Source organism: Neodiprion pinetum, chromosome 3 (assembly GCF_021155775.2).
Source record: "Neodiprion pinetum isolate iyNeoPine1 chromosome 3, iyNeoPine1.2, whole genome shotgun sequence".
Lineage (NCBI taxonomy): Eukaryota > Metazoa > Arthropoda > Insecta > Hymenoptera > Diprionidae > Neodiprion > Neodiprion pinetum.
Window position 1 is genome coordinate 25,953,534 of NC_060234.1, and position 15,770 is coordinate 25,969,303.

The following is a 15,770-nucleotide window of genomic DNA, read 5'->3' on the forward strand; positions in this document are numbered from 1 at the left end:
CCTATGTGTAGGCAACATCTATGGCCGACATTTGTCCTGAAAGAACCGACAAATTAATGTCAATTGCAGAAAGTAGCGTCAGTTGCCTGCACACAGGCGCCCCGACGTCGCACACTGTCCGCGAAAAGATTCAACAGACGTGCGACACTCCGATTTGAACCCAAGTTGTTCGTGCGTTGACGTTATTGTCGCAGCTTTCAAACGCGAGTAAATTTTAATGAAGCTTCTGTCTTATTACGTATAATTAGATTTCACTGATACACCTTCGCCGCGACTTCTTCATCGTACCTTGACTCGTGATCCTTGTGTATGCAAGAATCCAATCGTGACCTTAAAGTGTTATTCGTGCAACGGGAAGCGCGCAATTCGAAAATTGATAATTATCTTCTTCCCGTTTAACGTCACTTCACTCACTTGGTTATAGTCTCTATCAGTCTGACCGAGCTCTTCAGTTTCACCGTTGACAGTGCATGATACGCAACAGCTTGCAATTTCTAACTGTTTAGATCCAGCATCGCTAACATCCCGGTGGAAAAGTTACATGATTCCTCGGTGGAATCGTTTACTGTGTTCATAATCAACGCAGCAAGTGATTTCAGTGGCAGCGTACCAGCAAATGCGCTTGATGCACGCAATTTGAAGTCGGCACTTGCAGTGGGATTTTTTCCAATAATCTGCTCAAAACCCTGACGTTTATGTGTCGAAAGAAACAATAAATATATCTCCTTTGTCATCAGTAAGTTTAAACTGAAAACTTCAATCTACGAGCAACTAAATTCTTTGGTTCTGAATCGAAAGTAAATACCTATTCTTACGAATGATCGATTAGTGAATAATTTTGTTCAGCAAGAATAGATAGCGTAAAGAGTTACCTGGGTTTCTTATCCATTCTTCTTGTGGCATTCTGAGTTTCAAACTTATGCGCCACCTTATTACGAAACAGTTTGAACAAATCAGTTAATTCCTATCAACGATAAATGAACGTACGGAATATTTTCGTAATGGTTATTTTCTCCTTAAATTTAGAAAGCGGTTGATTATTAGATGTTCGATGTATTAGCGGTCCAGCGCAAGCATAGAGTATTTTCAAAAACAGACTACTGATACGAAATAACTTACTCATTTGTGAAAAGATAATTATTTTTTGAACCCTGGTGTTTTCAGAATTCAATATCACGTAATATAAATCTACGATTTAGATTTCATTGAAGTTATGGGCATAATTACAGGTAACTCTTTGCTCTATTTATTCGATTCTTTCACGTCGTTGCTTGTTTTACTCGACTTTTAAGCTTGCGACAAAGATTCGCCAGTTGACTGTATTTAGAACGATTGAAAACGATAATATCTTGGTCAATTTGTGAAATACCAATGTAACTATACCTACTAATGAAATTTCTTATGGTTTTAGAACTCAAATACATCAGCATCGTACTATGACTGGATTTGATTCGTGCTGAACGCAGTTACCGAAATTAATCGGATCCAGTAGGCATCGACCATGAAGACAATCGTTTCTACAATAACTTGGCTGCTTTTGGTCATCGCTTCTTGTACCGCGGTCAACAATAGGTGCAAAATCGTAACGACTGACGACAACAGAAACAGCGTATACTCTTGCGTCCAGGCTACTTTCGACGATGTACTTGACATTCCTGACGATGTAGAATGGATACAATTTTCCATCTCAAAGTTTCCTCAACTTCCGGATAAAGCGTTCTCCAGTTTAGCCCTTCGCGGGTTATCTTTCTACAACTGCGACATCGGACATATTCACCCCAATGCGTTCGAGGGTCTTCGAAGCCTGGAACAATTGACCTTTTACAGGTCGAATATTCGCATTCTCAAAGCTTCGTGGTTTGAAACATTGCACAACCTGACCCACCTTTTCTTGAACCGAAATGACATAGTGTACATTGAGCCAAATGTATTCACGTTAACCCCCAAACTCCGGTATTTGAACATCGAGGATAACAACGTGAACTGCATATCGAAGGAAGTTCTCGATTCTTTAGGAAGCCTGGAACATGTCCGACTGGGCAAAAATCCTTGGCTATGCAGTTGTTACGCGGAGCTCTTGGAGTGGGTGAACGACAGAGGCGTCAATTACGGATTGAGAAACTCAATGGGAGAGAGATTCGCGTGTATGATCGAAGATGTAGATTCAATTAGAGATTACTCACTACCGTTCTACAAGACATTTAGAAACATTTCCGTTTCACAGAATGGATACATCGAAATGAACATAGCGAAGTCTGTTCGTTGCGTTGGAAAGAACCTTGCAGCTCTACACGAGATGCCAGATAACGCGATAGCAATCAGCTTTACAGACTCGCAAATCTACGAATTACCACGATACGCCTTCTTCAGATTCGGAAACTCTTTGAGGAGTTTGTTTCTCAGGAATTGCAGCATTAGCGAAGTGGACCCAGAAGCATTCGTGGGTTTATCGAGATTGAAGGTGCTGTACATATTCAACAATAGTATCACCACGGTGAAGAGCGAGTGGTTCAAGGATCTCCATAACCTTGAGTACCTTATTTTGGCTAGAAATGCAATCAAGCATATCGAGCCAAACGCGTTTGTGCTCCTCAGTAAACTGAAATATCTGACCCTAATCAACAACAAGATACAGTGCATGTCCCCGTACGCTTTCGACCCACTGAAGCACCTCACGGAGGTCGTTTTATTGTACAATCCTTGGATGTGTAGCTGTCAGGAAGGACTTCGGAAGAGGTTACACGAGAAACGAGTTAGTTATACCGTATCACGTGGGCCATGCATAGGCGGATACGTACAAGACAGCGATGACCTGTATGATCAGACGTTCGAAAGACGAGAGGTAAAAGTCAAAGGCCAGAAAACTGGACTGGCCAAAAGTTCGGAAGTAACTCTGAAAGTTGACGGTAGAAATTGGATAAACAAACAAAGACCAGAAGTTATGGAGGTAGAGGAGGTTGTTCACAATCGAAACATCGAAATTTCCAACTATGAATACTACCGTCTCCGAGCAGAAGAACAGCTAGACAATGCATTGGCGTTCGAACGAACAGAACTCAAATGGACAACGTCCCCGATTGAAATGACTACAGAGGTCGATGAAGGAGAAAATTGGCATGTAACAGTAATTCCATCAGAAAATTCGTACAGTTTTCGCTGGGGCACAATATGGGCTGTCTCATTAATTCCTGCGGATGCAGAGGTCATTAAATTTTATGCAAGTGATGTACAAACCGTATTCACTGGCATTTTTGCTCGCTTCGGTGAGAACTTGAGAGTACTTAAATTTGAAAGATGTCCTGTACAGGATATTGAGCCACAAGCCTTTGACGGGCTCGTAAACCTGGAAACACTTGTCCTGACCTACAGTAAAATCCATGTGGTTAAATCTGCTTGGTTTGAAAATATTCCGAATTTGCGAAAATTAAATTTATCACGCAGCCCGATTACTAAAATCAATGGAGGTATCTTTGAAATACTGAGAAATCTGGAAGAGCTTGACATTTCGCACAACAAATTGAACTGCGTTAACATGAACGGACTCTCTCACCTTACAAAGTTAAATAAAATTCATATTCACGGTAATCCTTGGTCGTGTCTGTGTCTGAGAACGCTGAAGGAGTGGCTAGACGAGCAGCAGATCCAGTACGATACCGATTTCTCTGTCGAAGGAATACTTTGGAATTGCACCAAAGAATATTCAAGCTTAAAAACGGCCAGCGATCATGATACCAACTCCATCGACAGCATGAGACCTTACGCCGAGGAAGAAATGGAGGAAACAAAGAGAGTCGAGAATGTTCGAAGTTTTGAGAAGACCCAGGAAGAAACTTCGAGCTTGATGGGAAATTTTAAAATTATGCAAATTGATGATAACAGCGTAGACCTGACCGTCACAGGCCAAAGAATTGACGAAAATGTTTCAACACCTAGTACCGTAGAATCAGACACCGAAGTCCCTGAGGACCGATGCTCGCTCATTCAAATGTGGCGGCTCCCCTTAGAGGTTTGGGTGTGCAAGGGTGGCGATATTCAGATCTTGGAACAAATACCAAGCGGCGCAGAGAGAATTCAGATCACCACCTCCGATATATCCGTTATTCCAGCCAACGCCTTTGTGCGCTTTTCAAATTTAGTAGACTTGATTTTTTACAACATCAACGTTAGCGACGTGCACCCGTTGGCTTTTGCTGGCCTGAATAAGCTGGAGAGGTTGATTTTCCGGGAAACAAATATAACGACGGTAAGATCGTCCTGGTTGCACAACCTCCCCAATCTTACACGGCTTGGACTAGCATGGAATTTGATCTCGGAAATCGAACCTGACGTATTTGATTACCTGCCCAACCTCGAGACACTCGCCATCCAGGGGAACAACCTTAGGTGCATTTACACCAGCTCTCTTTCGTCTTTAAAAGATTTGAGAGTTGTTACAATGCAAGGTAATCCCTGGAAATGGAGATGTCGTGAAGAATTAACGAATTTTCTTTACGCCCGTAACATCACCTACGAAATTTCTGGAACTACCGACGGACAACGCGTTATTCCTAACTAATTTCTTAGCGTCCAATAACTTTGCGTCGGAATAGTACCATCCTCACCATGTTCGGACGCGAAGAAGGGCATGTCAATCGTCTTAGTGCCTCGCCTGATAGTCTTTAGGAGAAGAATGGAATTAATATTCAAAAGCTGCATTTCTCGCAATTAGCCAGATTGTCACCTCAATGAAATCCTTAACTCCGCCGAAATATTGTATGTATTAGTAATGTGGCTGCGGTATTTATAAATATAAGAGTTTTGTGTTATCATCACTCATTGACTATAGTTTCAATTTGCAATATCCAGCTAATGCCATCCGTCAATTTCGCAGTCTCTCGACTTGGGCGATACTGATGTTATACCTGCTTACAACCGCGAGAAAAGTTTACATATTTACGTCTATTTTCTCTGATGCTTATAATTTAGGTCAAAAGCTGTGTGTTGGGGCGGTGGAAAAAGTACGATTTTTAAAACGTCGATCCGACGTCTGTGCGGCGAGAAAACTCAGAAACCCCATAAAAAAATAATAATATTTTACAGTCATCCAATTTTATAATATAAATTATACAAATTTTCTTGCAAATATAAAATCATTATGAATGATATTTCAGTTGGATAAGGATGCTCAGATTGAATCAAGAATATCGCAAGGAAGACTTCGTTTCAACTTGAAATTTGACGGATGATCTGCGCATTGAATGGAAGCTTGCCATTTATCGGTACTGAATAGCTTACGAGAGAATCTTATAACGTGACATAAATATCGATTATTATTCAATCGGTAATGTTACATTGATAAAAATAATAGGTTCTTCGTAAGCCGCAATCATTGAACAGGCGGGATATAAGGTATGATCCAAAAGCAATGCGTTATAAATGCTCGAAGAGCATTAAGCACTTGGCCGCAGGTATTTGAATTTTAAATCTCCACTGCACCAACAAACGTGCTACAATTATTGCACATCGTAAAGTACATCAAGTATGGAGGAGCACACGTACAATTAAACGTGAAATATAAGGATAATTTTTAGAATAATTCGCTCAATTAAACCGTCATTGAGCCGACATTTCTTACGTTTGCTCATGAGAAACGTATCGGTACACGATATACTGTAGCTTATTTTGCGCAGGTAATCTGAATCGCAAGTGATGCCTGCTCCGCTAATCGGAATAAACTGCATGACATCCTTACCCTCAGGTATTTGCGCTCTCACATAATAGTACAGATATATCACAGAATTTTCATTACGTTTTTTAGCAATCCGTTAATATTCGCTCAGCGAGTTGAAAGAATTATAACTGGGATGTACGTACATATGGCGGGGTTGCAGATACAATAGTAAACCATTCGTCTATCAATCCCATTGACACAGTATTAATTATCTATATTCCACTGGATAAATCAGTAATGTTCTGAGTGAGCGGAATATAGGTAAATTAACATATATGGTGGAATATGTCGCTGTGCTTATCTCATCAGATTATCCAAGTCTCGCGCAATATGCATATCGCAGGGTCTAGAATCTAGATATAGCTGTGCATACATGCAAAGGATGAGTCAAAATTATATCATACTGTCTGAATAAGTATTAACGAACTAAACAATTCCCAGGATTCGAGAACACTGATTACAGGTAAACAGCGAAATCAGCACGCTTACTCGTGACATCGTACATTTACGGGTATTCCAACTTGCCAATTTAGCATTGAAGAAAAAAAATAATCTGGCCCATGAGGGGATCGAACCCGCGACCTTCGCGTTATTAGCACGACGCTCTAACCAACTGAGCTAATGGGCCGTGGTGACATTGGAAACCGTGTCTTGTCATGAACCTTTCATTTATTCTTGATAAGATTATATTTCACGTAAAGGCAGGATATTGACTAAACGTACTAACATTTGTATAAAGTAGAACATGAGTATTCACCATCCATATTTCGCTCCGGTAACGAGCTTTGAATATTTTTATTCTGACTATTAATATCCTCTATCACACGTCGAGCAAAGTTCGTATTACGACCAGCTATAATAACCTGTAATTTCTTGGCAGACTCAGACAAAACAAGGTATACAAGTGGATATAGGATAGCAGTTATTAAATATCACGATTGATGATCATCGCCGCGGAAAAGAAGAAAACGAAATAAAAACTTATGAGCACAGGTTTCTCGTCAAGCTGAAGCAGTCTCAACGTGTTCTCATCGCATTGAACTTTTCTCTGTCACAAGTGAAAAGGAAAAGTACCTTTAATAAGATAGTTCATTATAACAGATCAACAAGCTCATTAATCGGGTGTAAGAAAAAGGTTTTCAGGAATTGCGGTGTGCTACAGACGGCGATATTCGGAAATCGAGTCGTCAACGGTGACATTAGGGGATTCAAGCTCATTTTCAGCGAGCAGCACGAGGTTTGATTGTCTCGTCGTTTTCATCGCTCATCGGGTTATAGATACGCGGACGGACGGAACATCGAGTCTCTCCTTGCTTAATTGCGTTGACTTTTTTCTACAGACGTTAGATGCTAGCGTGGATAATATCCAGTCATAAAATTAGGAAAGAGAACAAAAGAGATCTAGAAGCATGGGGTATAGTCCCAGCGTACCGTTTTCAGCCCTGCCGCTCACATCTTATCAACCACGCCATGCGCTTTGAGATATTTTCAATCACTTTCAGACTTAAATCCCTTCAGCAATTGACTATCCACTGTCACCATAAGTCCATTCACATCAAAGTAGGAACGCGTTCGAATCACTGGGGGAAATATACGAGAACACCGGTGAACGGACATGAGGATGCTATGATAAGCGTGTTGACATGGCCACATCAATTGCATTTAGATATGCCTCTCATGAACGGGTAATTAATATCAATTCAGATGAATGATTCCAAAGGCGGATTGTGCACTTATGTCATAGCAAAGTATTGACCAAAGTCGCTAGAGTACATTTTCCTTTGATTGAGAAACGATTGTCGGAAACGACGCTTTTTTGCCTGAGACATTTCGTAGAATCTATACACAGGTATACCCCTGGTCCAGATTCGGTTCGGTGCATTCTCATTTCGTGGGGTTCAGAATGTACATCGCAGCATCCTTCAGACACAAAAAAAAAGTTCATTATACGATGCTCCACTCCACGAGCAGACGGATCCCATTCATAGCAATGCACAAGGGAGAAGAGTTCTTTGGTTACCTGCAATCGCTCTTTATACGTGTATAGCTGAACAGCAATCGAAAGAACTTACGAGAATATATCTATTCCTAATCTACACTTTTCCCTACTCCCTAGCTGTTTAACCGGGAAATATTTTTGAGGTAAAAAATGATAACAGCTTCGTCATGTGTCTAAAAAGATGTATCAAAATCGTACTCATCGAAGCCTGCTATACTTTTTTGGGACAGATATTAGCCACTGGAAAACGCAGAGAGTCAGATTAAAATAATGGTAAAATTATTAGAAAAATCGAATGACAATTTGTCCAAATTGAGAAATAAATACCACCCGAATACTTTTAAAGAGAAATATGAACTTTTAATTTCGGCTTTTCCAATCTTTGATGCGCCAAATGAACATTCGTACAATCCAAATTCGAAAAATCTCCAAGTATCAATCAACCATTTCAGAATGATTGGGAAACTCTATTATAGACAGTGAAATTTTTACCATTCTTTATCCTTCATGTTTGTTATTTTCAAGTTGCAGCCCGGATGCAAGCAGGCACATGTTTGCTCAGAATTTATTACTATGAATTATTATCATGGACTCCGCAGGAATCAAGGTATATCCAACGGGTAACGGCAATGAGCATACGCCCCAACGAGCGCACAACCTCAGGCTATTCACCTAACAACTAACAGTTAGCTCTCGTATTTTTGAATAGAAATATCAATAACGAAGTGCAGGCCGAAGCGTCCGTAAATACAGTAGCACTCGCGAAGCTAGTAGAGCGTAAACTGGATCAACGCCCTCATAGTATTTCCATGGTATACCTACATCTATACTTACGGAGAATCAGATACTTCCAACAGTTGTGCAGAACTGAAAAATTACAGTCAGATTTATTGAGCAAAAAATTATTCTACGTTGACTCGAAATTATTAAATTTATAACGAGATTCATGAATTTGAAGTTTTCAAAGTAATAAGGAGATCACGGAACACAAATATTGTAATTAAAAACTGACAAAATTTCTGAAGACGTTGAAATTTAATAAAACTTGAGGTGCAAGTTTGAATATGCAAAAAATTGAAACAAAAATTAACCGCCCAACGTGGGGCTCGAACCCACGACCCTGAGATTAAGAGTCTCATGCTCTACCGACTGAGCTAGCCGGGCTATGTGAACACCGTGAAACTTATGGGTTATAGACAGTAAAAATGATTGACTAGGTCTAAAAATTCTCTCACGTTCCAAGTTCTCTGATCTAATTTTAAATGTACTGTATGCTATTTGTTCGAGTTTGTAGGGAAAACATTTAATCGGGGTTATCGTAATTCCACGAATAGTTTATGAAAATGTAACATTTTTGCGTGCCAAAAATTGTTACTGGACGAATTTGTTTGATAGATAAGCTGGTAGATTTTTCAATTTAAATCAGGCATGTAAAGAATCACAATTGGTCAAGAAATCTCTACCGGAAGATGGTTAACTAAGCAGTATTTATACATACTGATATTAGTAAAAAAAGAGATTATCGATAGATACAATTGATACACACAAAACCACCGACCATGACAAAATAAATGAAAAAGATGTCAAAAATACTATCTCGCCTAGCAGAGCGTGGTTTCGATCCACGGACCTCTGGGTTATGGGCCCAGCACGCTTCCACTGCGCCACTCTGCTCTTGTGTCAATGGGTACTTTAAAGCTGTAGATAAGCATAATTTGCTAATCAGATGTCCATTGATTCAAATTATTCGTATTGAGCAACTAAACAACTGACTGAATGAAAATTACATCCTCTTAGTATACTTAACTGTTTGAATGAATATTACAAATATTTTAGATCGGCAATAATGGAATTGTTAGTAGAAAAAATCAGTGCTTTTCGATGGAAGACAGCATAAAGGGTTAAAAAGTGTTTAAGAGTTTTAGACTCAATTAGGTGAGACATTGTGGGTATTTTGCACAAAAAAATCGAGGGAAAAGGGCATTTTATGGTAGTTTCAGAGTAGTTGATAACATTGAGATCTGAAGGTTGAGGACATGAACTTTATATAATTTAGAACACACCTATCCATGGAAACACGTTATCCTGCGTCCAAATCAACAGATTCTGTACCTACTGCGTCCCTTACAGGGTGTATGGGTAAGCTCGAAGGGTAAGAAGATAGCATTGTTACCGATATTCGGTGTGGCAAAGGTATGTACTTGATCATAATTTCTCTCAAGAATGAAAAAAGTACATTTGATTGCTGCAGAAGTCTGACGCGATTGAAAAAGAAACCTCATAATTTTATAAAAAATTTCAATCCAACTGGAATTTGGCCTCACCAATTTCTTTAATCATTACGTATTTGCAGAAGTCCGCGGTGAAATAGATTTGTGTACAACATATTTTCATACTCAGCGAAATTTCAAAAAAAAAAATTAATTACCTATCGGAGCAACGATCTATGGAAACTCGTTGGAGTATTATAGTAAACTGATGTTCGGATACTAGAAATTTTTTACAAAACCAAATGATGCCAAGATATATTCAAGAAACACATCAGAGGTTCTCACAACATCAGGCCCAACATTTGATACATGAGATTTATTTTTAAATTTACTGTGACAATAACAGCGATGAGGTTTTTTTTTTTTATAGAAGTACAGAGTAACCAATTTTATAGAATTTTAAGAGAAGTTTGAAAAATCTATTGATGTGGGGATGCAGATAATCACTGACAAGTATACAGAATTATTCAGAGTATTGCATAGAACCTCAGAAAGAAAATGTTGGATTTATTTTCCAAGGAAATTTGAGATCTGTTTTCAAATAAAATTATCGAAAGGATCGACATTTTGAAAAAAAAGTGGCCCATGAGGGGATCGAACCCGCGACCTTCGCGTTATTAGCACGACGCTCTAACCAACTGAGCTAATGGGCCGTCGACAAGAGAACAACAATAAACAATTATCAATTCATTATCTAAAATAAATTCGGACAAACTCGGGTGTTGAGAAAAGGAAGAAAACTATCGGACTGATGACCAAAATTTGCAAAATAATTAGAAAGAACGACCGTTTTCCATTTCAACAATGACCCGGAAATCCACTATCAACTTGTGAAACATTTTCCTGTTTTGCAACACGTTGTTACACATCTCACAATCAGTATAAGATGAAGCGATGGACTGTGCTGCGGGTATCCGGACTCCGGACAAAGCGTGCAGGTCGACAAGCTGCAAGTCAGCTGGCCGAAGGCACGAACGAACTTGTCTGTGCCTGTTCAGCACGCGTCTCATCCTGATCGACTGCATCATCGTCGTGCCGCGATACGACTCGTTGAATTCACGTTACCAGATAGTAGAGGAATTTTACTGATTAGCATAACAGCTTTCGATAGCCGGTATATGAGTTATCGCGTAATTTGACAATGAGCTGCTTATTGTGCATATCGAGCAGAAGATCCCTATTAGGGCCCTGATTCGGAAATTAGATGATCATGAAGTTTAATCTTTCATCTAAACCGAGTCAGGTCATTATGCGAGAAATTAGATCCTGAACAACCCCTACGCTCAATTCTGAAATCATTACGCTGAGATATCTCAAAATTGATGTCAAATTACATGAATTATGCTATCCGCGAAATGCTAACTTGAATATGTTGAAATCACTTGAATCAACCGTACCTAAAATTTTCTAAATGTTAGCAGCTCTGACTATAAGACGACTGATTTATAAGATAATGACTTCAATGAAATTTCACCGATGGACTACATGGCAACGAAATTCTCGAGTGAATCCAGCGTGTCAAGAAGAAATCCTAGCCGATTCTGTGCCTACCTAATATATGTATATTTAAGTAAATTTGCATTCAATCTGACCGTTCATCCTGGGGCTAAGGAGCCCTGGATACGTATGCATCCGAAATAATAGCATGCACTTACGCAACCCGAGATTAGATCTATCGTAAACTGCCGTTAGATCGGCACAATTTTTTAAGTTATATCGCCCACGCTAGTACAACCCATAGTCATCCGGACAATGGAGAAAATGTGGGCAGTGAAACGATATCAAATTAACAATCTTGTGTACCATCGACGCAGGTCACGTGAATCATACTTGCAAATCTTTTGAAGCATCGAATATTGATGAATTTGTAATGGCTTTAAAAACGGTTGCATGTTTTAAACTCCCCAACAGAAGGGACGAAATGAATCAATCACTTATAAACATGAACGTATCTACGAATGTATAATACATGTCGAGAAATTGAGTAGATAGTGCGTGAAGAAAAAAGTTTATACAAAACGACACTAGGCTGCCTGCAAAATGAATTGAATATTATAATTTTATTACCGGAAAAATTTCCCAATTACGCAGAAAGTGAATATTTTTCACTTCGTTTTCGTGAGATGTAATAAATCAACTCGTTTCGCTTGGAATTAGTGGCAAGCGCCTGTTGGTTGATCACCTGTAGTAACGATACGCTTGCTACTCTTTCCCTTCTTCAGGCGCATGCAATGGGACATTTGTTATATTTTTAAGAAAATTCCATGAAACAGATCGTTTATGCAAGGGATAAACTCATTACGACAGGAACTGTTTATTCGCTTCACTTGCATGAAAATTTTAAAAATGAGGCAGATGTTTGAAAATACAAGAAATGAAATGCGACAATGTTGTGTAACTCGAAAGGTTGTCTCAATTTTGTAGTGTGTTTCTTTCTGGCGATTTTTCAAAGTACTTTGACGATTATAATTATGATTTGAAATACTATTTATAATAAAAACGAACACACGAATGTCATCGACTTGATATTGACACGACGAAGTCTTATTCTGATTTTGAGTAAAGCCCTTCAGTAATTCGATCTAGTAGAAAGTGAGCGCGGAAAGTTTTAATTTTTATCATAAAAATTTGCATTCAGTAGAAAAATGTTGCAACTTTTCAACATAAGAATTTAAACTTACCACATTTCTATCGGCCCATTAGCTCAGTTGGTTAGAGCGTCGTGCTAATAACGCGAAGGTCGCGGGTTCGATCCCCTCATGGGCCAGGTTAATTTTTTTATCCCATTTCATTCTATATCTCCCTTGATGTGTAAATTCCTTCTAGATTTATAGATATGGACAAATAATGTGCCAAATGGACGTCATTAACCTGCGTATGTGTAAAAAAAAAATATTTCATGAAACTGAATAATTTAAATAGATTCACTGATAGTTATAGCTAATGGAGATAGTATTTTGCATTAAATGATTCTATGTGACCGAAATTGTTTCGAAGTGATTATTTAACGAGGCACAAATATTGCTGGTAGCGCGTATTGATTCTATGTTTAACATATGAACAAATACATCGTATGTTATAGGCATAAATTATGTATAAAAGAGTCTTTGGTGATATGGTGATATTTGAATTAGCACGAGCACAACGGTATGTAGTTGAAAAAAGTACTGATGTTCTAAAAAAATAATCATATTACTTTTCTGTACTGGATTGTCAGCAATCCGTTAAATTAAACTGAACTACGTGTTTGTTAAATGCAACAAGAATGAGTCTAGCAATGATATGCCAAAATATATGATCGGATAATTATTTTTTATTCAACATTGACTGAAACAGACTCTCATGAATTCAAAGTAATCTCAAGTTTTCCAATTTTAAAGCTGACCATACTAATTCTTCACGGTCTTCAGTTTACTTGGAAGATTTTAAATAAGCCGCCATGGATGATTAAACTTCTAGACGTCTATGGTATGTATTTACACAATTAAATCAGAATTACTGAAAATGTAGAAACAGAAGAGTGCTAGCTTTACTGAGCGCGGTACTGCGGCTAATTCTGTAACCATTTCTCCAAGGCGCTAGAGTTAAAATTGAACAGAAAGGCGAACGAGAAGCTATAACGAGGCGGTTTCTATAAGCCTGCGCCTGCATTTTTTGAAAAAAATTTTTGTTTACTTATTTGACAGTAAAGGCTCACGGTTCTCGAATGCAATATTGTCCGACCATAATCCATGTTTAATTCTGTGGGTTCCGCGTGACGTAGCGCTGCACGCATTAGGCACTGAAATAAATAAAACAATATAATTATTAAAACGCATAAGTGCCAATTTACTCATTATTCATTACTGGATTAGCCACAATCCGTCATGTATATAAAAGTACAGATAAGTCGGTTATCTGAGTTCTGTGCGTTTATAACATTACTGTAAGTGGACCTACAACGAGAATCATAAGTAGAAAGTAGGACCTCTTCATACGATTATTATTCATCAAAAGTTACATTTTCGATTACAGTCTGAAGAAACTTGAATTTGCGTCGCCATGTGTAAGGAAAGGTAGCTTCAAGATGTGCGAATAAATTCCACTATATGGTAACTACTTTGACTGGATCGGTAATGTTCAGTCGTGCTTATCGAAAATTTTCCACTACCACGCGGCACTGGCGCCATCTTATGTATAAGGTGATGCACGTATTTGCGTGTATATGGAAGCTAGGCAGAATAATTGTTGATATTTGAAGAACGACGAGACAGTTTGTTATAACTGTCTATTTAGCATTGAAATACGACATTAATTTCATTCAGGATTAATTGTTATTTCGACAAATATTAGTGTGATACATTTCAATTGTGAAAGCTGCTCAGGCTGGTGTTATTTTAAATAGAAAACAGTGTTGCCAGATTTGGGGCGATGGAACACGAATTATGTAAAATCTGAATTCGAAAAATACACCATAATCGACGTTTTGTAATCCTACAAACAACATTTCGCAATGTAAGATTGCCCACGAAGAGAAACAAGAAATTCTATGCCACCAAACAAATTTTTTCACCGATCTGCCTGTCCCCCGAACTAGACAGGCTCTTTCTCGCTTAGGCCGTACAGTTTAATTTTCCTTTCTTGCAGCTGTCTTACCGCCCGCCAAGTATCCATGTGCACAAAATAAGTATACATATTTGTCCATCCGCTAGCGCGCACTTATGGACAATAATCAATTTGTCCAATTTATACATGTAATATTTGGGTGATGAAAATTTCGTTGCTAGCATTGTTCTCTATGCTGATCTAAAAACACTTTCCACACTCTATGACATTGCGACGAACATATTTCGTACACACAGACATGCGAGTAAACACGTTTTTTTTTATCAACGTGGCGATGCCCGTCGGTAGAAACGAATACCGTTCGATGATCGTTCCCTTTGTCAAAAATTGTAAAAATTAAAGTACATCAAAGTTTGATTTCTATGAAGGAGATAAACATATCGAATGATGTACCAGTTTTCTGATTATTTTATGTCATGAAACTGTTTGAACTAGCCCAAGTTTTTCTCTAAAGCCAAAATTGATGAGCAATATTGTTCAACTTCTCACGCTAATATAATGTTTCATGAATATGAACTTGCCAATTTCACGTCAAAGAGCGTAAACATAATCCTCTCGAAATTTAACGCAAATGTTTGATCAAGTCGATCAAATATAATCAAATTATTGGTATTGATCGTGCTGCATAGGTTGTAAAACTTTGTATCGGCTATACGATCATGATCATAGATGGATGACGATTCAATGTACGGAAATAGAGTGATTAAAATAATTTGCGAATCCAACAGACTTGAGAGAAGAAAGTTATGACATACTGAATGCGAATTATTTGGTATAGGTATATTTTACCTGTAATATCGTGAAGAATAACTGAGCCGCGGTGAAGAACGGTATACAAATTGAATTCCGCATTGAACACGATAAACAAACGACGGTCTACCGATCAACGTTAAACATAAAATGATGAGAGAGCGGATACTCAAATTTCCCCATAAAGCGGGGAGTTACGTTGATACCGATGTAATTATTAATGACGGAAACGAATTTGATGCAAGAAAGAGTAATGTAAAAGAAAATAGGACGAGTAAAAACCTGTCACGCTGTTTTGTTGACAGCCCACGGCGCCAAAGCGGGTTATACACACGCATACAGGCAGGCAGGCAGCATAACTTGAACACCAGTGTGATTCACGGCGCGCGGACAGGCTCGTGCGAGTTTGGCAACGCCGCCGGCAGGCAAGTCCCAT

The 15,770-nt window shown here is 38.6% G+C and overlaps 2 protein-coding genes and 5 non-coding genes across 12 annotated transcripts in view; 2 read left to right on the plus strand and 5 right to left on the minus strand.

Moving 5' to 3' along the window:
* The window catches only part of LOC124214839 (cytospin-A), a 135,364-nt gene extending 119,649 nt beyond the window's left edge, over positions 1 to 15,715 (minus strand). For 2 of the 5 annotated variants that reach the window (XM_046617523.2, XM_046617522.2), the window contains exons 1-2: positions 15,374 to 15,503; positions 13,677 to 13,760 (exon numbers count right to left, since the gene is read on the minus strand). In XM_046617523.2, the coding sequence (XP_046473479.1) occupies positions 13,677 to 13,760; positions 15,374 to 15,436 (147 nt within the window). In that variant the 5' untranslated portion in view covers positions 15,437 to 15,503. Of the gene's footprint in view, positions 1 to 13,676; positions 13,761 to 15,373; positions 15,513 to 15,616 lie in introns of those variants that run through there. The other 3 variants (XM_046617524.2, XM_069134198.1, XM_046617529.2) reach the window with 3 other exon arrangements.
* LOC124214841 (slit homolog 1 protein-like) lies at positions 453 to 5,082 on the plus strand. 2 transcript variants are annotated; one of them, XM_046617537.2, is made up of 2 exons: positions 453 to 797; positions 1,412 to 5,082. In XM_046617537.2, the coding sequence occupies exon 2, from the start codon at positions 1,502 to 1,504 to the stop codon at positions 4,553 to 4,555; it is 3,054 nt and encodes a 1,017-aa protein (XP_046473493.1). In that variant the 5' UTR covers positions 453 to 797; positions 1,412 to 1,501; the 3' UTR covers positions 4,556 to 5,082. The 2 variants fall into 2 exon arrangements, with proteins under 2 accessions (XP_046473493.1, XP_046473494.1); XM_046617538.2 differs by having other exon boundaries at positions 453 to 736.
* Positions 6,265 to 6,338, minus strand: TRNAI-AAU (transfer RNA isoleucine (anticodon AAU)). The gene has a single exon. It is a non-coding gene; the product is annotated as a tRNA-Ile (tRNA).
* On the minus strand, positions 8,801 to 8,873 carry TRNAK-CUU (transfer RNA lysine (anticodon CUU)). Its single transcript has one exon. It is a non-coding gene; the product is annotated as a tRNA-Lys (tRNA).
* TRNAM-CAU (transfer RNA methionine (anticodon CAU)) lies at positions 9,312 to 9,383 on the minus strand. Its single transcript has one exon. It is a non-coding gene; the product is annotated as a tRNA-Met (tRNA).
* TRNAI-AAU (transfer RNA isoleucine (anticodon AAU)) lies at positions 10,559 to 10,632 on the minus strand. Its single transcript has one exon. It is a non-coding gene; the product is annotated as a tRNA-Ile (tRNA).
* TRNAI-AAU (transfer RNA isoleucine (anticodon AAU)) lies at positions 12,673 to 12,746 on the plus strand. The gene has a single exon. It is a non-coding gene; the product is annotated as a tRNA-Ile (tRNA).
* Positions 15,716 to 15,770: the final 55 nt, after the last annotated feature.

Bases quoted from the DNA above. Each gene is read 5' to 3' on its own strand.
- LOC124214841 (XM_046617537.2), top strand. From the start codon at position 1,502: ATGAAGACAATCGTTTCTACAATAACTTGGCTGCTTTTGGTCATCGCT.